The following is a 21,473-nucleotide window of genomic DNA, read 5'->3' as shown; positions in this document are numbered from 1 at the left end:
CAAAAGGCCGGCCACAACGGCTGGCACCCACGGGGGCACTTACGTACCTGATCACCGGCTTAAATGCCAGCCTCTAAACTCGAGGTCCTCCTTGGCTTGGAGACATCTGCAGTCCCTCTGCTCTTCTCTCAGCCGCCAAGTCCCCTGCGTTGTCATTGCGGTGCCTCTCCGTGTCACCAAACAGGACCACATCGCTCGCTCCTGAGCCTCGGAGGTCGCAAGGAGCATCCCCTGTCCCTCCTCCCTCTGCTCAGCACGCCCGCACCAGCACAGCTCTAAATCCATGAGTCCGCCCATCCCAGCGCCCCGTGGCCTCGGTGCCCCAACACACCACCTGTATTATTAACAGCAGCCACCCTCCCTTTTTTCTCTTCCAAATCAGTAACATCTGCCGGTTTGCCGAAACGCCCGACGGTTAACCTTGCACCGAAATGATCCTTCAAACACCTGCAAGAGGAAGCAGTTTGCAGACGTCACCGTGCGGGTGGCGAGGCCTAAATCCCCTCCCCGTGACGTGAAATACCACCCCCAACACCAAATAGTCACCCAATACCGCCCAGAACGCAAATATTCCCGCGATCCATGCGCAAATGCAGGCGGTTCGGGATCATTCTCATCATTCGTGATCTTTTTCAGCCTAAAAGGTTCTATGCTTTGCAGAAGAAACCTAGAGGCGAGTACTGGAATAAACATTTAAAGTCCTGTAATAAGCAAAATAACTACACGCTGCCAAGCAAGGAAGGCTCAGGCCTTAAATTTTATTGTAGACGAGAAATAAATCTGGCTTGTGATCGGCTGAGCACACTCAGGTAACAAATTCAAGCCACCCCTCTCGTTCCCCCCCCTTTTCCCAGCACGTGACGACGAAGTTTTGGAACATCTCACGAGCTGAGATGGAAAATCCGGAGCAGCAGCAATACGCTCCGTTGGCTTCTCGTGAAGTTAATGTTACCCTTTTACCTGTGGGCCCTCAAGCTCCCACTTCTCCTTAGAAGACAATATTCAAAAGCAAAACTGTTACTTTCATGGCCATAATAAATAGTCCCGTACGCCTCCGGTGAAGACGTTCAGCCCAAATGTAACAACCCATGGAAAATGGCTTCTGGTTTCAGAGGACGTGGCGACTGATGTCCGCCGGGGAAAACGCTGGCGAGGTTTGACTGCTGCTGATTTTTGGTGTCAGCACGTCTCCGTGTTTAACCCGACGGTAGCAAACAGTCGCTCAATCTGTCCGAAGAGAGTTTTAAAAGTCAGCTGCTCTTACCCTTCGGGTTTAAACTCCGTCAGCTCCCAAATACCTAATTTTCAGTCGATGCCTCCGGCTGCAGCATTCGTGTGTCTCCCATCAGAGGCCGGGCGCTACCTGCTCCCCTTCTCCCGGGTGGCACCAGGGAGCGATGGGACACAACTGCGGCTGCTGCTGCCTCCTCCTCCTCCCTGGGGACACACTCGCTCGGGCACCGGCAATCCCCTTCCCAGCCTTTGCTGGCTGCTGCCGGTGCGCGGCGAAGTTGGGCGGGACCACGGGTGGCAAGTCGTGGGCTGCCGGGGCCGGATTCGGATCCGCTCCACTGCAGGGGCTGCTTCTTCGGCGTCTGAATTCCTCCCACCGCCAGTAAAAGTGCTGAGCTTTAGTTGAGGTATATCAATAATCTGCAACACACTGGAAACCAACCCTCTGTTCCTCCCTTGTCTCCCCTTTCTGAACTGCTGTGGGGGACGTCCAAACACGCGAAGCAAAGACCAGAGCCCAACGGCTTTGCCTTCCGGGTGCCTTCTCCGATGGCTTTGCCTTCCAGGTGCCTTCTCCACCCCTGCCCCAGGACTTCCACCCCATCCCATCCACGCAGCCGGCAGCCTTCACGTCTATGCTGCTAATCAGCTGCGGTAACGGCCTTTCAATCAGCCTAAGGAGAGATCTTCACAGAAAGAACGAGTTTTTGGGTTCGTCAATGCCTAGCACAAGCTTTCCTACAGCTAAACCTGGACCTGATCCCACCGAGAAGAGAAACCAGGGTTAATACACTAAATGCTGCTGTTAGTTACCATCCGAGTCTCGCATCAGTTTTCTTCACACCTCAGAACGTTTAGTAGATTGCTTGTTAAAAGGGTAGAAATTATTCGTATAGGAACAATAGTTAAATACGGACCTTGGAGTTATTAAGTACAGTAGTTTCTCTTTTACAAACGCAAGTAGCGCCGCCGTGCCGGAGAGCACAGCGACCCGATGGCAAGGAAAGCAGAGATTGGCTTTTATGACACTATTTACAGGTTTTTCCATTTTAAAAAAAACCGCCGAGTTGGGTTAAATATAAGTAGAGAACATTTCTTCCATATACAAACTCTTGTTAGCTGATTAATTACTAAGGTGCTCAGAAGTGTGGATGAAAACAGGAGTTACAGTAGATCAGTTGCGTTTGTGTCTATTTACACCGGCATCTTCCAAAGAAGCTGGAAGCGAAGTGGCCAAGTTACGAACGTAACGCCACAGGAAGCGTTGTTTTCTTCACAGCATCTTTGTCAGAAGGGAAAATAGTAGTACTTTCATTCCTTTTTTTTATTAGCAAAGGCGGGTGCCCTTGCCGAGTCTGTGTAGCTGGTGGCGCCAGGCAGCATCGCACCGTGGGACACCCTGTTTCTACCCCTCGACTCCTGCCCAGCCCTTACCACCAGGATTTGCTGGTCTGATGGGCAGCTGCCCGAGACAGGACTCGCAGCACCAGGTTGTTACGCTGAAATGCATCGTATGGGGCCTCCTACGGACACGGAGATCTACTCCGTGCACCAGAAGGGAGAACTTATGTGCGAGAAACCAAACAAGGAGAATGCGCTTCGCAAACATTTTGGCTTCTAGTCGGAAAAAAATAAAATCCCAAGTGGCCCGTATTTTGTAGGTCAAATTCCTTCCCCGTTAACATTCTCGAAGAGTTCTTTTCTGTCTGAAGGGCAAACTCTACCTCCAGTTCCATTCTCTGCTGACTGACGGCTGACCACGGACACTGCCTGGCATCGCTTCTCTCCGTACCGCCTGTACTCACACGGGTGCCTCGGAGGAGCTCAAAGTTTGGCGTTTCGGCAACCCGTCAAACCAGGAAGGTATCTGACCATAATGAAAATGCTGATTTTGTCCTCGTCATTTTAAGATGCTATAGAAAAAGAAAGGAAAAGAAGTTGATGTGACTTCTGTTTGCGAACTTCCCATGTACTGTCATCTTTCCCTCGTACATTTAAGTTTCAAACAGGTCCCAGAGATTGCAAGGCAAGAGTGTTAAGGCAGTAGAAGAAACTCAGTATTTCATTCACACCTCTTGATTCCCTTAAAGGTATTTCTAAGGCATCAAAAGGGGCATGTGGTTTGTGCTCGCCTTTTCAGAAAAAGGCATTGGGTATAGTGTAAAAAAATGGATGCTCAATGACAGACGGAAGCCACTCGGCCCCGGGCAACGGCCACAGCATCAGAGAGGAACAGGGAGATACAGCGGGGTTTCCCGGGTGCGGGTTCCTCACCATCGCTCTTTCTGGTACACCTCTGTTTGTACAATCTCACCGGGGTGCTCAGATATGCAGGCCCCGTTGATGTCATTGAGTTTGTTGTCTGGAAGATCCTCGGGTTTTGTGCAAAGTTTCAGCGCCCTGGAGATGAAGACGTCCAAGTCAAACTCAGGGTCTGTCTCACCGGTCACCTCCGTGGGTTCTTTGTGGAGACGGTGAGGAGAAGATGGCAGGCTCCGTTCCTGAATCTCCGGAAGAGGACTGGCACACTCCAGACCCACCTGCGTGCTCTTCACCCACTGAGCAATCTCCAGAAAGAGGTTGGATGGTTCTTCTTCCAGCGATAGCTCAGCTGCGGGTGCTATGGTTGCTCTTTTCCAGTGGGATAAATCTAAAATCAGCTTGGGCTCGGAGTAATGGTGGGGCTTATTGTCTCTCCACAGCAATTTGTCCAAGTAGGAAGGTGACCCCACTTTGTAATCACACGATTTCCCGCAATCGGCATCAAAAACTCGGTCCATGGATGAGTGGGATAGCTCCAAGAACCTCTCCGAGCTGCTCTGTGAGTATTTCCGGGGATCAACTTGCGCTTCTTCAGCGATGGATTCGGACCCTGCCCGGGGATCCCGCTGAACCTCATCCATGTCGTGGTATTTATCGTGTCTCCATTCCAAATCGGAGGAGAGGCTTACGTGATACCTGCGAAAGACACGCTGCTATTAGACACGCAGACGATGGCTTCGTTAGAAACAGCCGTGCTCAAACAGGTACGGATGCTGCTATTTTTGCCTTTTTCTTGCTAATATACCGCTTACCTACAGATCTCTGAGTTCTTAATAATATTAGAGACCTTTTTCTTGCGGGTTAAAAAAGGCAGGGGGATGAGTAATTTATCAAGAGTCTGAGACGGGACCAGTAATGGGAATAAAAGCCCGAGAACCAAACCAACTGGCCCCCTCATTTAGCCCTTCATCGCTTTTCCTCCACTTGGCATTAAAACGTGATTAACAATATCAATAATCAAACTGTCCCTCAAGCCCACAGACAAGCAGCGCAGTGCGAACGCTCCTTGTTTGTTGCCATAAAAGTAAAAAATAGGAGCTTAAATCCCCACTGAGGTCGGACATCACCAATTTACTCCGACATCATGGACCGAGAGCAACCCTGAAGGATGCTAAGTGATAACTTCTCAAGCCAGACGAACTCCCTGGATTGCAATTACCTGACAACGCCCATTCTTAGACACGGCTTTCAAAGTGACATCTAATTTACCGGTTCCTAACTGAGCTGCCTTTAAAAGATGTGTTATCCCAGAAACTGGGGCTCTATGTCCCGGCAATGAAACGCTCTTCAGGTGTCCCACAACGCACAAAGGCAAAATCATTTCCCGTTCCTAAAACACTCGGCTCATGTGGCAACGTTTACAGCCCTATAGCTAACGTCCCCGGCTGGGCGGCGGGACCAACAGTCTAGGTCCCAGCTTCTCGTGGCACACCAAGAAATAGAACAGCCAAGAGAAAAGAGGGCGACAAGGTGACCTCCAGCAGCTGATTTGCTGCTTTGGGGACAATAACCAGCAGGGATGGCGGAGCTGTGGGCACTGAAGATAGATATCCTGAGGAAAAGCTTCCGGCTTTCCTCTCTACCTAATTCATCTGGTCGTCCTCCCCCAGCTTCCACCCTGGTACCGGTTCACTCAGGCAAAGAGATTAATAATAGGGATTTCTTTCGATTATTTTTTTCAATGCTGGTGACAGGTAGCAGATGAAGAAAGCGAGGCGATTTAATTGCTGTGCAGAGAGGAACGACGCCGCACACATCCCCAGCCGGCTCCCCCCGCTCAGCTGGAAGGGGCTCCCTAGGAAAGTGAACCCAGTTAATTCTTAGCCGCTTATTTTGTCCCACCTTCTCCAGTGCCGGGGCTGGCCTGGTAACCGGGATAATCATCTAGGACATGAGAGACCTCAGCTCAAGGCTTCGATCTGCTCTAAACTTCCTGGACAACTTTCAGCAAACCATTTAAAACTCAACGCAATTAAGTTTTTGGGTTTGTTTTTTTTTTTTTTTGAAGACCCCAAATCTGTGGCCTCTGGGGCTTATGCGCCTTGAAAAGCGATAAATACAGCGCTGGATCAGGCCTGGTCCCCGAAAAGTACAACAAGTATTTTATAACTGGTATTATAGGGACAGAGGGAAGGACTGTAGTGTCATTTAAAGAGATGTAACTCAAATGACGACAATACAGGCTGTTAATAAAACCAAGAGCGGAAAGATACTCAGTAACTGGAACGTGCAGACTGAACATCTGCGCCCTGTGGAAATCAACGACGAAGCTCTCGTCGGCTTCAGCAAGGTGCCGGCTTGGGCTAGAATTACAACATGGCATAAAGAAAGAAAAGCCGGTGTTTTTCACGGGTCTGGAGCACGTGTGACTGAACCCAATCGGAGTCTCACCAGTCAAGTTGTGCCTAAAGAATTGAAGCCAGGCTCCGGTCTCTGGCCCAGCCCTGGGTACCGTACCTGTCCCAGTTCGACATCTGGCTCTGGTTGGCTTCCATCAGTAAAATATCATCAATCTCATCCTCAATCCGGAACGGATGCTGAGACACCGGTTCATCCTCGGGGCAGGAATACGGACTCATGTAAGGATGCTGCAGACCCATCTCAGCCGTTAATCGATCCATCGGGTTAAACGTCAATATTTTCTCCAGAAAATCAATGGCTGTGAAGCAGAGAGAAACAAGCTAATTCCTCAAAAGCAAAACCAGCTTCCTTTCCAGGACGAGCCGCACAAATCCCCCGCAAAACAAATCCCCTCGAAATAAGGAAGGAATCAAAGGTCACACATCCTTTGTCCTTCTGTCCTTCCTGCATCCATCTGACCCGCCGCGGGAGCTGTGTGCTTGCAGCGGAGCAATCCCGCAGCCCCCGGGTGTCACTTCATCTAGCAAGGCAGGAGAAATGATGGCAAGAGCATCACACCTCCACAGGACACCACATACACGGTATGTACCTGCCGCTGCGAGCCCGGGCCGCAACGCTAAGCTCCTACCCCAAAAAGACCTTTGGACGGCGTCGGGGTTTGATTCCACGCTCTCAGATCCATTCGACGAGCATGTTGCGTTTTGGACAAGCGATTTCACATCTGTATGTGCAGCTGAAGCCCCATGAGATGTAAAATGCAATTTTTAAAAGTCCTCAGCATGACCCAGACTAGGAAAATTTTGCCCATTAATATTTAAAGAATTCTGAGTGCCTAAAATTATTTCAGAAAGACTGCGGAGCATGAACTCTTTTCTACGACGATGGAGGAGGAAATCAAGTGCAATTAAAGCGACTAGAATTAAACCTAAAGGTAGAGGGTTTCTTGCGATTCCTTTGACGATTCCTTTTACTGACGTTATTGCGAAAAGATCAAATCCTGCCATTAAAGACGTTGCTTATTCAGTTGATTCTCGGCAAAGGGAAGAACCCCTTAGAATTCAGATAACACAAACAGGAATATGCCTTTCTTCATTTACAACTTTTTCACCGGACCTTGAGAAATATCCCCATTAAAGATGTAATTGTGTGAACGGGACCCGTTTCTTTAGGGGCAAAAATCACTCAGCAGAAAGGAAGGGCCGCACCTCTTGCCTCAGTGCTTAAACATTAACCGATATCCGATTGTCTCCCACGGGATTATTTCATTGCCGGGACTAATTAAGTAGGAAGGAATCAATAGCTTCATAAGGTCACTGACTGCGGGCAAGAAGCACAGTGGAGTGATATATTACGAGTTATATATTATGGGTCAGAGAGGCAGGAAAATGTCGATGAATTATGCAAGGGGCGCAAGCGACCTTTCTTCCCGCAGTAACGATGGGGAATAAATCCGTTCCTGCTTGCCGGAGGCTGCCGCGGTCCTTGGGTAACCCGGGCACTGCCAAGCCCATATAGCGGACGTCGTATAACCAAGAGTTACGCCAGCGAACATAAGCCGGGCTTGGTCTTGACGTCTTCCCAAAAGCAGGTGGCCAGGTCTACCAGCCCGGTTTAAACCTTGGAAGGAGCTCAGAAAGGTTGACGTGGCCTGGTCCAGGCTGCTCAACTCTGGCTGCCACCCTGCGAGAAAGATCTCGCTGCCTATAAAGCCGCTCCAGGCAGATGTTCGGCTCCAAAAGCTGGTGATTTGCAGCCCCCTCACAACAAACTGCTGATTTTTAACCAAAGGAGGGAAGTGGCTGAAGTGGCACTCGAGCATTGCAGGCTGTGACAACCCAATGCAAGCGACGTCCAAGCCTCGGAGCGCTTGGACAACGGTGCTGCCTGTAGCAACCATCTCATGGAGTTCAGATGTTTGCGGGGTAAAAGCATTTATTTTCTTGTTACTGTACAATTGCGTTCACGCAAAAAGCAGGGCAAGAAAGGTAAGAGGGCTTGAAAATGGCAGGGAGGTTGGAACTAGATGATCTTTAAGGTCCCTTCCAACTCGAACCATTCTATGACTCTAAAATAACCTGTGGGCTGAAGCCTCGCTTAGTGCTCCAAGAGAGGAATGGGAAGGAAGGGAAGCAAGACTGGCATGAAGGGGATGTGCCTTGGAAGTGTCTTGGAATCACCTTGGAAGACTATTTCACCCTTATTTCTGTACGAGCTACCTGCGAGGAAGCTACTGCATCATGAGTCATGCCTTCCCTGGTGGGATGGTGAGCGGGACCTGGGGCGAAACTGGTGGGGCCGTGTGAGCTCCAGGTGGGGCCATGCACTGCAAAACCCCGGATACCTGAATCCTGTTCACCAGCGTTCATACACTTGGCCTTAGAGGACAATTCCTGTGACTCCCTGGGGAAATGATTCCCTTTCCTAGAAACACGGCAGCCGGGGGAAGTCCCAGGAGAAGGACATTGCTGGAGCCAGCGGGCACTATGGTACCTTCACTGTCCACTTCGGGGAGCAGCTTGCGCAGCGGCTTCCTCACTTCCCAGGTGCTGTTGATGAACGTGGGCATCACTTTGAGCAGCTCCTCCTTGTCTTCCTCGTGGATAACGGGGATCGTCTCCAGAATAAGCTGCATCTGTTCCAGCTCGTGACACCCTAAACGGGCAGAAAACAGGCAGTGAGGTGAGACCCAGAAGTTAAATTCGGGGTGGGGGAGGTGGTACTATTGACCACCCTCCTGCATGGCCACCCCTCCGAAATCCACGCTGATGCATCCCCGCATTAACCACCTCTCTCTGCTCCAAGGAAAACGTGGTGGGACTCCCAGCCGGGTCACCTCTTTTTCAGGGTGAGAGAGTTAACCTAGATAATTTGCCCTCCTGGCGTTATCACCCTGAGGGCGTCTGCGCAGCTTTTCAACTAACCTAACCACCTATCAAAAAAGATTACGAAGCAGAAGCCGTACCCGACTGAAAGCGTGGGGCGGGGGAGCCCCGTTGGTGGGGCGCATCCCATCCTCTCGATGGGAAAAGGGTTTTTGTGACCCGATCCCACCCGGCTGCTGGGTACCAAGTCCAGGCTCTGATGCTGATGGTTCCCACAACTGCTAGGAGCAATCAGAGCTTTTTTAATCCTTTTCCTTCAGGACATATTTATCCGCGCATCCCCAAGCCCCTGCTCAGGACTGGCTACCAGTCAGTGACAGCGCCAGCGGAGCGGAGCCGACTGCCTCGTTAATGAACGTTAATCCCATTCTTTAGCGCACTATCGGACGTGACCAAGAGCTCAGCGGCTGATTTCCAGCTTCCTACACGTAGAGAGAAGCAGCCTGGCAGAAATACCGAGCCGCGCTATTGATTTTCTGTCTGCTAGAAATGCTGCTTATAAATATTCTGTCATTAGAGGCAGGACTATCCATTAAGACAGCGAGCTGGCTGGGGTGGACAAACCAACGGGGATTTTTGGGCCACCAAGCCCTTTGTGCTGTCCCACTGGTGGATTTCGGGCTGCTTCACGGGCAAGCAGCACCCGGCTGATGCGCAGCAAGGGGAGTGAAACTCATTTACGGCACAGCGCTTCAGATCTGCGGGGATGGCGGAGAGGCCAACTTGTAGGGGATGATGCTGGAGACCATTGCTGGTGTCAAGCCACCCCATCCCTTGGGAGGTCCCTGGCACCTTGCAGGGGCTGCCCTTCCCAGCCCAGAGCTCCCCATGGGTCTGCAGGAGGTTTCCAAACTCAAATCCATGGAGCCGACCCCAAACGCAGCCCTTGGGCAAGGGAAGGTCCAAATGGCGAGGTTGGGAAGGGGTGTCCATCCGTCATGGCCTCATCACTCCAACAAGGTTTGGTTCAACACAGTCATGGCCACTTTCACCCTGAATGGCAGAGCTCCGAGCCAGGACTTGGCATGAACTTTGAGAACCGCAAAGCAACACTGACATTAGCACGGCTGGTCACCGTCACACCACATCTCGCTCAGAACAAAGCCTCAGAAGAAAATAGGGCAAGAGGACAAGCAAAAAAAAGACCGAGGGACACCCTCCTAATATCACTCCTGGGCAAATGAATTGACTTTCCTATAGAAAAAAGGAATTTTGGGTCATCTAGCGGTTCGCAGCATAGCTCCAGGAGAAACTAAAGATGACCACCAGGAAACAAACAGCTTGCTGGTCAAGCTAATTCCCAAATTGTGATCAAAAGTACAAGGTATTAAAAGTCACAAAGGCGTCGGGGCTGTTCTCCTCTCAGAGCAGCTCCAGCCTCTGCTCGCTGAAGGTACCTGGCAGCCAAAAGGCACCGTGTTTAGTCACGCAAAGCAGCTGCTAACGCAACACAGGAAGCATTAAATGATAGCTCTCAAGAACCCAATTCCCCACCCTTATCCTCTACTTCTGTAATTCCTCGGGACCTTCTGGAGGCATTAATCCTTGAAAAGAAAACCATGAACTACAGACGGAATAAAGGCAACGTGCTGTCGTTACCGCAGAGAGAACGAGGAGCTCTGCAGCCAAGCCCTGGGAGAGCACCCAAACCCCGCTAGTGACTTCTCCAGGAGCCAGCACCAATCCCATGGGAAAAGCCACCGCGCCACCTCCCAGCGCTCAGTGACAGCCATGGCCCCACCAGCGAACTCCACGGAGCTCTGCGAGGACAGGAGGCTTTTCTTTTTCTCCTATTTTTTTCTTGCTTCCACTGGCGATGCTTTCGGATACGCTTCGGCAGCAGAGGGTGGAGAAGGCACTGGAGGGAGCTGCAGCCGCTCAGCTATGGATGCTCCTCCCTGTTTTCCACGCTGCTCGTGGTGGGGGGGCTCTCTAAAGGTCTGCGAACCAGGTTTTAGCTGTTGGAGACGTTCCACGCTCCTGCGAGCTTTGGGTTAGCCAAATTTCTTGTGCTCTCCTGGGCTTCGCCAAACCCGAAGCCACTCGTGCCACGGCATCGCCCAGCCAAGGGGCTGCGGGGAGGGCAATGGGGCTGGGGGTCTCGCTCTGCCGGGCGCTCCTTACCTTGAGTAACGAGCAAAGTGAGTGACATCTATTCCTAATAACCCATCACCTTAATTTAACGGCGTTGCTTAAGCACCCCAGACGGTCTACTGAGTTAATTATATTGATTTATGCTAAACACCCAATTTAAATCGAGCTGCTGACGCATACTCCAAAAAACAATTTATCCAGCGTAAGGCAATTACCGGAGGTTTGCAACTTTCTGGGAACTACGTCGCTGTTATTTCCCACGGGGTGTTTGCCGGCGACCCAGAACTCTCCGAAAGCCTCGTCCTGCAGCCGCAGAGCGTGGCTCCGTGTGGCCGGGGTCAAAGTCCTTCTCCCAGGAAAGGAGGAGAAAAGCAAAAGCTGCTGTCGTGCACGTATTTGCCAGTTTTAGCTGTTCTGAGGTTTGAGGTTTTTATTTTCCTTTTTTTTTGGACACCGGCAGACGAAAGAGAGTAGGTGGCACGGGACACCGTGGGGCACCCTGCCCCACTGCCGGGCTCCCACCCCGGCTCTTCTTTACTTACTGGTATAGGAGGAGGCCAGGAAAACAGGGCACGGGGCCAGGACCTTCCTGTAATAACTCCACAGACTATTTTTAAAGCAACCCAAAAGGAATATGTATTTCGAGCTTCGGTTTTGATCCCCACCCATTAACTAAGTATCTTGCCGTCGTCTGGGGGCTTATTAAGGGATTGCCCAGGGCTGGAAAGCAGAGAAGCAGGGATGCTCGCAGCACTTTGGCTGAGTCCGGTCTGGGACCTGCCAAATCTCGTCTCCTGAATCTCTAACCTGCTGTAGACCCTCAGGAAACCTGCAAAGTAGGTTCCCATATGGATGCTCCGGGGCATCTCACCCGGGCAGCTAGGACAGGACTGATCTCACCTGGAGCCACGTGCTACACCAGCACGGGCGCTTCAGCTCCTTCTCCGGCTGCTCTTTATGAGCGGTAGTGGAAAAATAAATATTTCTAAGGCACAATCTCAGATGAAGGCAGAGAGCTAACACAGGCCAGATGGATCACATCCTGGAGCTGCCTTTGCCTCTGTCTTGACCTTGACCAGCTTGGACACCTAGGTGGGAGATGGCTGGTGTCAGCCAACGTAGCTGCTACCCCTGGGGTCCTCAAACAGCAGGAAAACCAAGCTGGGGCTGAAAAAGGAGTCAAGCACGGTTTGGAAAACCAGGATAAAGATGAGTGCTGGGGTGCTCTGACGGGGATGGCCAGAGAAGGACCTCGACAAGCCCATCTTGTTTCGCCCATACTTACCCCTCGCTTCTACTGACGAGGAGTAAGTATAGAAAAAGAGAGATTGACTTAAGAGTCCAAAGTTTTCCCTGGGATTCCAGCTACAGCCAGTTTAACGCGACGCGGGTTGTTGCTCTGGTGTGGCGCGACTCCTGCAGGACCAGGACCCTGCCATCTGCACTGGGGTTTGCTTCTGCTGCTCTGGTTCTGGAAAGGCATCGTCCAGTTTACTTCCACCCAAAAAGCTCGGAAATCTTTCCACGGTGCAAACCACAGCTCGGCAAGGGCTGGCAGAGCTGCCTCGGGAGCTCACTCACCTGCAGCATCTCCCAGCGAGACCAGAAAATGCTCGTGTCCGCAGGGACAAGTGGCACGTGGAGACATCCCCACTCCTGGAATATAGCCCAGGGAGACAGCAGGAGCAGCTAGATCCCTGGACTCAAAAATTTCGAGGAGGGGAGAGCAAGGCCAAGAGGAAGGAAGGAGAAGGAGGCAATTCTAATGTTCTTTTCTGCTTCAATTTTCCAGCTTTCACAAAAGAACCATGGAAGCTGCAAGCGGGAGCCGGGAGGGAGCGACAAAGCAGCTGCAACCAAAGCCCAGCTGCGGAGCTCTGCGGTGCGCTGAAATATTTCTGAAGAAAGTGTCTTTCTCCATTATTAATGGGTCTAATTATTTATTTACTCAACTCTGCAAACAGCTGCTCACGAAATGCGTTAAACCTTGTCGTTCCAAACACTAATGGGCGACGGTAGAGACAACCAAGGGGGAGCATCGCTGCAGGCGCTGGGCAGGGAGGCAGCTGCTGCCATAGGCAGAGGGGCTGCTCCATTCCTGAATGAACGGCTCCGCCTCCCGGCTTGGGAAGCACAGCTTTGCCCCCGACAGGAGCATTTTTGGAATTGTATTAAATCAAGATTTGCTTCACAACAACATCAGAGCTTCAAATGCTGCGCTGGGAATTACACGCGCCTTGATGGAGCTTTTTTTGTTTCCCTTTCCTTGCACCCCACCTTTACCATTCCGATACCCGCTTACAGGAAAATCCTGAAAATGGCTGAAAATGGGTAGTGGCATTCAAATGTCTTCCCTCAAAGAAAAGAAACACCTTGAAGACACCAACCACAATTAAAATCCACGGCACAGAGCACAAACCTCTTGGGACAGGCCTACATTATCTCACGTCCTTACACTCCACCCTACGATATTTCTTTTTTTAGCATCCTGCCTCCCAACAAAAAGCTCTTATTTTCCGTTGGAAACCCAGAAACAGAAAAAGGTTTTCTTGTTTCATCAGAATTGTTCTTTGTTTGGGGTTTTGCTTTTCGGCAGCAGACTGTCCCTGCCAGGCGAGGCTCAGCACAGAGGCACCGAGGACCCCGGCCAGCCTCGGGCAACCCACCGGCCGGTGGCTTCCCACCGGGTGCCATCAAACCCAGACCACCACGTGTCCATCCCAGACAAGATCAATAAGGCAGAGTGAAGATCAAGATGCGCCAAACGAGGAAGACTAGATGACCTTTAAAGGTCCCTTCCAACCAAACACATTCTACGATTCTAAGGAACCCTCTAATAGAAGACGTTGTGCAAGTGAAGTTTGGAGATGGCTCTCATGTCTAATAACCAACCGTAGGATCCTTGTAGCGACGCTGGCTACAAAGAGAGAGGAATTCCCTCTGCCGTGCTAAAAAGCCTTTGAATCGGGTGGCAAGGAAGGAGGGAGGGAGGAAAAAAATTAATCAACGGGAGCCAGAAACCTACCAGCAAAGAGCATCCTTCCCGTCAGCATCTCCGCCAGGATGCAGCCGGCCGCCCACATGTCGATGGCTTTGGTGTAGTTGTTCGGCGAGAGGAGGAGGCGAGGGGAGCGATACCATTTTGTCACTAAGCCTTCGGAAAGGTAACCCTGAAAAAACAGAGACAGAGACATCGGGAACTTTGCCAGAGGGCGCCTCCCTGGTCAGCCCCACCATCGGATCCTGCAGAGAAACCTGCCCACCACGCTTGTGCTGCATCTCTGGCGGGCCGCGGTCGTGTACCTTGCAGGAAGCAAAGAGGTGAGACACAGACCCCTGCAAACAGAGATGCTGCCGCGCTCCCGGAGGCAAAGCACTTGCCGCTCCCCAAAAACTTATTTGCCGATTGTCACTGTGGTATTGAAGCAGCTTCTGCAAAGGACAGATGGCTTTAATAGCACAGATTTGCAGACCATACCTGCAAAAGTTATTTCAGGTCACTGTTAGAGGACTTGGATGTATTATATAAATCCCAGTTCTACCATCTGAGATGTTCTGGAAGTTAAGCGCGTTATTTAAGCACCGTGCCAGCTCCCAGCTATAACCCAGCCGTGTGTGAAGGAAGCCTTTCCCAGCTCAGTAGCCCAAGCACAGCGCTTAGCTTTCCAAACGTTACCAGTTTGCAACCTATTGCTGATTCCATCTCTAGTTAATCCTGGATCTATAGTCCCTCCACAGCTACCTAAACTGCAAGCTACGTACCACTGAATTCCCATGGATCCAACTCCCAGGACTGATGCTGAAAATGAGTTTTTAGAGGGCACAAGGGGACGCGAGACCGGAGCAGAGGCGGCCCGGGGAGCACACAGGGCTCCCGAGTGGGCTGAGGATGCCAAAGGATGCTCTCAGCAGGATCCAGCCTGCCTTGCACAGAAGCCAGGCGAATTCACCGCCGAATTCAACAGGTTGCCCGGGAAAGCTGTGGCTGCCCCATCCCTGGAGGGGTTCGAGGCCAGGTTGGCCGGGGCTTGGAGCAACCTGGGCTGGTGGGAGGTGTCCCTGCCCAGGGCAGGGGGGGTGGCACTAGGTGGGCTTTAAGGTCCCTTCCAACTCAAACCGTTCTATGGTTATCTGGGACCCAGCATCCTTGGGACGCTGCTGCACTGAACCCCACTTCAGTCCAGGGCACGTGCTGGGAACTGCGGACGAGCCCATGCAGCATCACAGGGGTGAGACGCAGGATCTCATAATAAAGAGGAAAACAAGGGAACGGGCAGAAAAACGGGTTTACGGAGGAACAACACTACCGCATGGAAGGAATGCCTCCTGGACCAGATGTCTTAAAGCATCGCCGAGTAGGTACCACGGCCCTGCAAGGGCTGCAAGCCAAGAGTCTTCAATGGGTGATGTGGGGCAGGTCCCCGTCCTCCATCCTACTTTCCTTACAGTGAGGACGTTGGTTGGGATGCTTGACCTGGTTTTAAAGGAGATGCCCTCAGCAGCGCCCCACCGGACAAAGACCGAGCGCCAGCGTCTCTTTGGACCACAGCCCTCCCGCTCCCGGACTCACCCGGGAGATTCAACACAAGTGCCAAGCGCTCGGCAGCTCCCGCGGAAATCAAGGGGACGCGTTCAAGCCTGTAAATAACGCTGGCATCCTGAGGGATGTCCCAGCGCCCCTGGCTTCGCTCACCAGCCAAGCTCCGGATGCGCGGGCGCCGCGCCGGGGTTGGACGTGAATGGTTATTTCATCAGGATGATGCTGGAATATTCCTCAAAGGCATTTTCTGTATTAAATATAATGGATTAAGAGAACGAGGTAGATTGAAACGCAGTAGAAAAGACAAAATAAGATTAAATTATAAAGTTGAATTGCATTTAAATGCTCTGAAGCATCGGAGAGTATCGAGATGCAATGACAGCGTGACTACGGTTTGTGTAAAAACTCTGTTAAAAACTCCACCCGAACTGATATAATTTCATAAACTATTTCCAGCTGCAATAGAACTGTGGATGCAGATATAACGTCTCCCAGGACGTTACAGGATACATCTCCCAGCCCAGACGCGAGAGCAGCGCACCATCACTACGAGGTTTGTAACGCTCCTCTCCCCCCAACGCAGGTTGTTGTTGCGATTCCCAAATGTGTAAGTCGTCAAGCTTTTAATCATAACGGGCTCGCTTTTAAAAGCGCATTTTAATTTCGGTCTTCTGAAGAGAAGTTGTAATGGAGGCTGATTAGCCGAGAAGTTTCATTTAACGCTGTTATATTTTCGCTAACGCTGCTGAATCAGAACCAGCACCAAAGCCCCCAGGCGTCATCCGATCAGGCCGCCGCTTTTCAGCTAGTGCAATTGTTCCCAACGTTGGTATTTACTGGAAAAATCCTAAGAAAATAAACTTTGGGGATAGCGATCCAGGGCAATTCCTGGCGGGAGCAATTTCCTCCCTTTCCCGGCAAAGGAATGCCATTCTCCTTACAGATTTAACGCTCGGTTCCTACGTTTCTCCTCTCTGACAGCACGATGGATTAGAGTTCTCGGAGTTCATGCAAAACCTATGAGCAATATACTGCAAATTTCTATATGTTGCAACAAGCCAAACCTTTTCTTCCCCAGGCACCTCTCATGTCTTGGAGAAAATTCCCTGCAAAAACTCGCTGGCGATTTTGGACACGTTTTCAACCCCTCCCCTGCCACGTGAGGTCACTGGTGGTAATTAATTAGCAGCATTTCTCATTGCGCTTCCCATCACCACGTATTTGACTGTCATCTCTCTGCTTTCAGCTATGAAATAACCCAGATCATTGGGTCACCGGCCACTGAGACCAGGAAGGACCCATGGAGAGGAGGACAGTGGCCCAGGTTGCCCAGAGAGGTGGTGGAGGCCCCATCCCTGGAGTTGTTCAAGGCCAGGCTTGACGAGGCTCTGAGCAACCTGATCGAGTGGAAGATGTCCCTGCTCCCTGCAGGGGGGTTGGACTAGGTGGCCTTTAGAGGTCCCTTCCCACCCAACACATTCTATGAGGAACCTAGGGCTTCTCTCCATCCCACCAACTCGTGGACCATACAGCTGGACCTCCCTTTCCTTCCCATGGCATTCAGCTGCTGGGCTCTGGGTTATCCCTCCTCTTCCTCAGGAGGAAAATACTGGGAAGGGAGGTTTGAAAATCAAGACTTTTCCAACCCGGCTCAAGGTTCTCCGGTGGGAGCGGCTGCGGGTGCTAGAGCTCAGCCACCCAGTCCTGAGTGGTTTATCCAGCTCCAACGCCTACATCTGCTCTGCCTCCACAGTGGATAAAAACAGCCTAGATCATTATTTTTATAAAATAGATAAGTTCCCGTCCTACCACCTGGAGGAAGTAATCACAGTCCTGCGGACTATCAAATCCTATGGAGAAACATCACCATGGCTTTGGGGCCGGCACAATCGTGGGATGCTTGGGTAAGGATCCACCTAAACCTGGGTTAGATACAGGCTCAGCTCCTGCCCGTGGCGCCGAGACCTACATGAGGGCAGCAGCCGTGCCAGGATGGAGAGCCCGAGCACTTCCAGGCACCACCTACGCAAGGCATGGGCTTTAGCACAAGGGTTTCATCATTTATATAGATTCAACCAGAGAGAAAGACCAAGAGCAGAAGCATATTAATTAGTTCTAATTAAGACGGAACGTACATCTTCATGACAACATTCTGTGGATTCAGCACAGCCCCTTCTGAACCGAACCACCACTGGAATCTCTTGAAAAACCCATCTAACGGACTCAATTTAAAAACAGAAATAGTTTCAAGTCCGAGGCTTGCTCTCAAGCTCTCCCATGCTATTTTTTTCCGGTGTTCAAGGATCGTTTTCCTGCTTCTCCGCTGCCCCAGCGGGACGTGCAGGAACAGCTCAGGCAATCTGTAAAGGTGCCGAGTTCACTACAGGTAGGATAAGCATCGAGTCATATCAAACAGCGCAGCAAGGAAACTGAAAAGCAAGGAAAAATGAATGGTTTTTTCTGATCTTTACGCAACGCGGATTTTTTTTTTTGTGCTGCTGCATCCCGGTGTCACCGTGGTCACGGCACGCTGGACCGCCTGTGTCCCAAGGGCGCCGAGGGAAGCTGGCACGGCACGGCACGGCACGGCACGGCACGGCAGCACATGGGGAACGCAGCGAGAGCCGCCGGTGCTCCAAAACAACCAGCGCCCAAGCCAGGAGCTCCTCCTCGGAGCTGGAGGGACCAAGGGCACGTCTCCTTGAGGCGGATGCCGAAATTCGGGATACCACCTACTGCACCCCTAATGCCACGGCCCAAAGCCTCTCCTGAGCATATTTCCTACCAAAATCCATCTTTCTGTACTCAGAAAAGCCACAGAGGTGCCCGCAAACTGGAAATCCAGGGGGATCCAGCCACAGCCTGTGTATCCACACTTCCATCCACAGCCAGGAATGGCATTCCTGCTGCTGCATCCGTGGGAGCCGGGTCGGCTCCTGCTGTAGGCGGCTGCAGTGCCAAGGATGGGACTCAAAATAGCACCAACTCCAAGCTTTCGGAATAATCCTGAGGCTGCTGCCTCTTCGCAGCACGGGTTTTAAGCTTATTTTTTAAAAGGCAGGGCGGGCAGGTCTAGGAGAGGCTGGGAAAGACGCCGGCTTTGCAGGAAGGTTGCTCCATAATAAAATAATGGAAAGGCCGTTGTGCGCGGCTCCAGCAACATGACGTGTGTTCTCACGGGCTTGGGATGACAGAGCACATTTATTTCAGGACCGCAGACTATTCCGCGCTTCATCGGAGCAGAGGGAAGGAGAAGAACCGAGTCGGGGTCACAGCGGGGGGGCTCGGCCCTGGCTGCACGGGGCCGCGGGCAGCTGGCCCGGGGCTGAACGCGGAGGGTGGTCACCTCCGAGACGAGTACGGAGCAACATCCCACGTCTTCATCGCCTTTGAAGACCTCCTCGTGATCACCCACCTGGGAATTGTATTGTTTTACTGGAGGAGCTGGAAGCTATTATGTTGGCACTGATCGGCAAGTACAAAACGAAGGAAGGACTTCAAAGATTTGAAGATGTTCTGGAAACTATTTAGCATGAGATCTTCCCCTGAAAGGGCTGTCACACCCTCTTTAGCATGGAATTTCTGCCAATGAATGCTGTAGTTAATGTGGCCAACAGGAAAAGGGAGAGATGGTCCCCTGGAAGCCCGATGCAGATGCTTCCCAAGAGCGTTGGGGCATCAGGCAGAGCCCCCAGAGGAGGTAATCTGTCTATCTTGTACAACGTGGGCACGCTAAAGAGCGTCCCACTTCGCTGTCTCGTCACCCCAGTAAAGAGATTCAGCCAGTCTCCGTATCCCCATGCAGCAGGTATTTCTGCTGTCTTCTCCAGGTGGGACCACCCAACCCAGTGGCCCCTCTCTGACCAGCGCCGGGCGACACGCCACATGGGATGCACAGCCATGAGACCATCCTCCAAAACATTTATTAGCCTTAAGTCTAGACATTCATTGGTATTTATGCCAATTTTTAATGTTCGACTTTGCTATCTCCCTGCTCTCCCATCCCTCCTGCCCACCATGAGCTGAGGGTGCTCAAGGGAGGACGGCATCCCACTTTTCTATCTCCTGTCCCCCAAATTTTGGGCAGATCACATCTGGACTCTCCTTTGGAGCCAAAGATATTTATTAGGACGTAAGCGTGGGGATGGATGGAAAGATTGGCAGCTAAACACACCCAGGCAGGCCCTGAAGAAATGCAGGCAGGGGCTGGACCATGGGGAGAAGGTGTGGGGCAAGCAGGACCACAAGGCTGCAGACGAAGGGGGCATCGCAGAGCGCTCCGAGGGTGAAGGCGAGATGCTTGCACTCAATAAGGACGTGGTTTATGAAAAGGGAAATGCTCGGCTTTGACTGTTTTTGCATGAGGACTTCATGGAGGCTGGAGCTGCCCCTTATCTTCATCTCCAGCGCTCCTCCGCTCACCGTTTGGGCAGCAAGTCGCACGGCAAAGCGTTCAGACCACAAACAGCAGCGACGGAGGTAAAAGGGATTAGCGTGGAGATGTTCTAGAGGGATAAACAGCAGGATTAGCGACTCCTGGGGATAAAGGGTAGGAAGAAAGAAGAGAACGGAGCCTGCACGGCTGGGTGGTGAGAGCATCGGGGAAGGGACAGGGTGACAGAGAGAGGGGGACACACAGGATCGTCTCCTGAGGGTTCTCTTCTGCTAAAGAGATGCCCTAAAGAGATGTTTGCAGGTACATAAGCACTCGGGGAGCTTAGAAGCGTGTTGATCTGAGACAGGGCTAAACTTTAAGCCGTCAGGTCTAAGCAGCCCATGAAGGTGCACACCCAGATCTGGACGTGACCTTCGCACCTTGAAATCCATCTCATCTGTTACAGGGAAGTGTCAAACGAACAGATGCCCCCGTGCTGCTCTTACCCCATGGAGAAAGGGATCTGAGCAGCAAACACCGGGCAAACGGTGGGAGAAACGTACACGCAGCTGCTCCGCTTCAAGGCTGGCGAAGACCAGCATCCCGCTGTGGTCCCGGACATCGCCCAGAGTAGGAGAGCTCTCCCTTTCCCACCAACTTATCCTAATTAAACGGTTGCCTGCTGCAAGCCACGTAAACACGACACATTGTCAAGTGAGGGCTGTTATTTAGGCGGTCGATGTATTTCTAAACCGTGTTTAAAACTCTGCTCACCATCTACCGCGGTTATTATTTGCCACTTCAACACTCAGCAGGACGGTTTGAGATTTGAGAAACGTCGGGTCAGAAGAGCCGCGACCTTTCAGACGAATGACAACACACAACCTGCAATTTTTCGTGTTAGCAGCCACCAGGCTAAGCGCATTCCAGATACAAAACGTCCTCGGGGAACAAAAAAAATCCAAGCGCTTAAGACGACCTTTCCTCGCCGCAAAGCCTTGCAAGAAAACATTAAGTTAGCGGTGCAGCTCTCCACTGCCTTCAGAGGTGTGGATCTACTGGGTCTTTACAGCAATTAATGGCTCAGGGAGGAGGATTTCGTCTGCTTTTGGGCAGCTCTGCGTTAGCACCGGCTGGCAGCACCAAAATTTGGGGTGTAAGGATCCCTGTTCCGCTCAACGCCGGCGGGCAGCAGGACGGAGCTTCGGACGTGGTGATGCTCCGCTCCTCTCCCTCTTGCTGACGCTTTCTGCAAGAGCAGACACCAAGGAGCTTGTAAATCCGTGTGAGCCCTTGAGGAATGCGGAGGTTGAAAGAGAAACACGGAAAGGAATTGATTTTTCTGAGTCATCTGAGAAGAGCTGAAAATCAAAGGCGGGATTGACCCAAGCCCCATCCAAACCCCCCTGTCGCACCTCCGCCTTTCCAGTGCCCGTCACCCGGCTTCGGCAAACACAGTCCGCCCCGTCGCTGGAATTTATGAATAAGTGACGTTATTTGCGGTGCTGGATGCTCACCGCAGCGCTGCTATTTTTGGCTCTGCTCTGGAGCGGTATCCAGGTCTCTCTTGCACAGTTGGGGCTCTGCCGGTTTTTTGCCCTGCTGCTCCAGCCTCCCACCCCCGGGAGGAACCGGAGGATGACGGCATCTTGAAAAGTTACATCCC

The 21,473-nt window shown here is 51.8% G+C and overlaps 1 protein-coding gene across 6 annotated transcripts in view; it reads right to left on the bottom strand.

The window, feature by feature from the left end:
* Positions 1-761: 761 nt before the first annotated feature.
* The window catches only part of MAPK4 (mitogen-activated protein kinase 4), a 45,619-nt gene continuing 24,907 nt past the window's right edge, over positions 762-21,473 (bottom strand). For all 6 annotated transcript variants that reach the window (XM_063320623.1, XM_063320626.1, XM_063320628.1 and 3 more), the window contains 4 exons: positions 13,918-14,062; positions 8,407-8,568; positions 6,013-6,214; positions 762-4,191 (listed from right to left, as the gene is read on the bottom strand). In XM_063320623.1, the coding sequence (XP_063176693.1) occupies positions 3,504-4,191; positions 6,013-6,214; positions 8,407-8,568; positions 13,918-14,062 (1,197 nt within the window). In that variant the 3' untranslated portion in view covers positions 762-3,503. The remainder of the gene's footprint in view (positions 4,192-6,012; positions 6,215-8,406; positions 8,569-13,917; positions 14,063-21,473) is intronic.

Source organism: Chroicocephalus ridibundus, chromosome Z (genome assembly GCF_963924245.1).
Source record: "Chroicocephalus ridibundus chromosome Z, bChrRid1.1, whole genome shotgun sequence".
Taxonomy (NCBI): domain Eukaryota; kingdom Metazoa; phylum Chordata; class Aves; order Charadriiformes; family Laridae; genus Chroicocephalus; species Chroicocephalus ridibundus.
This window is presented reverse-complemented; position numbering and strand designations above follow the sequence as displayed.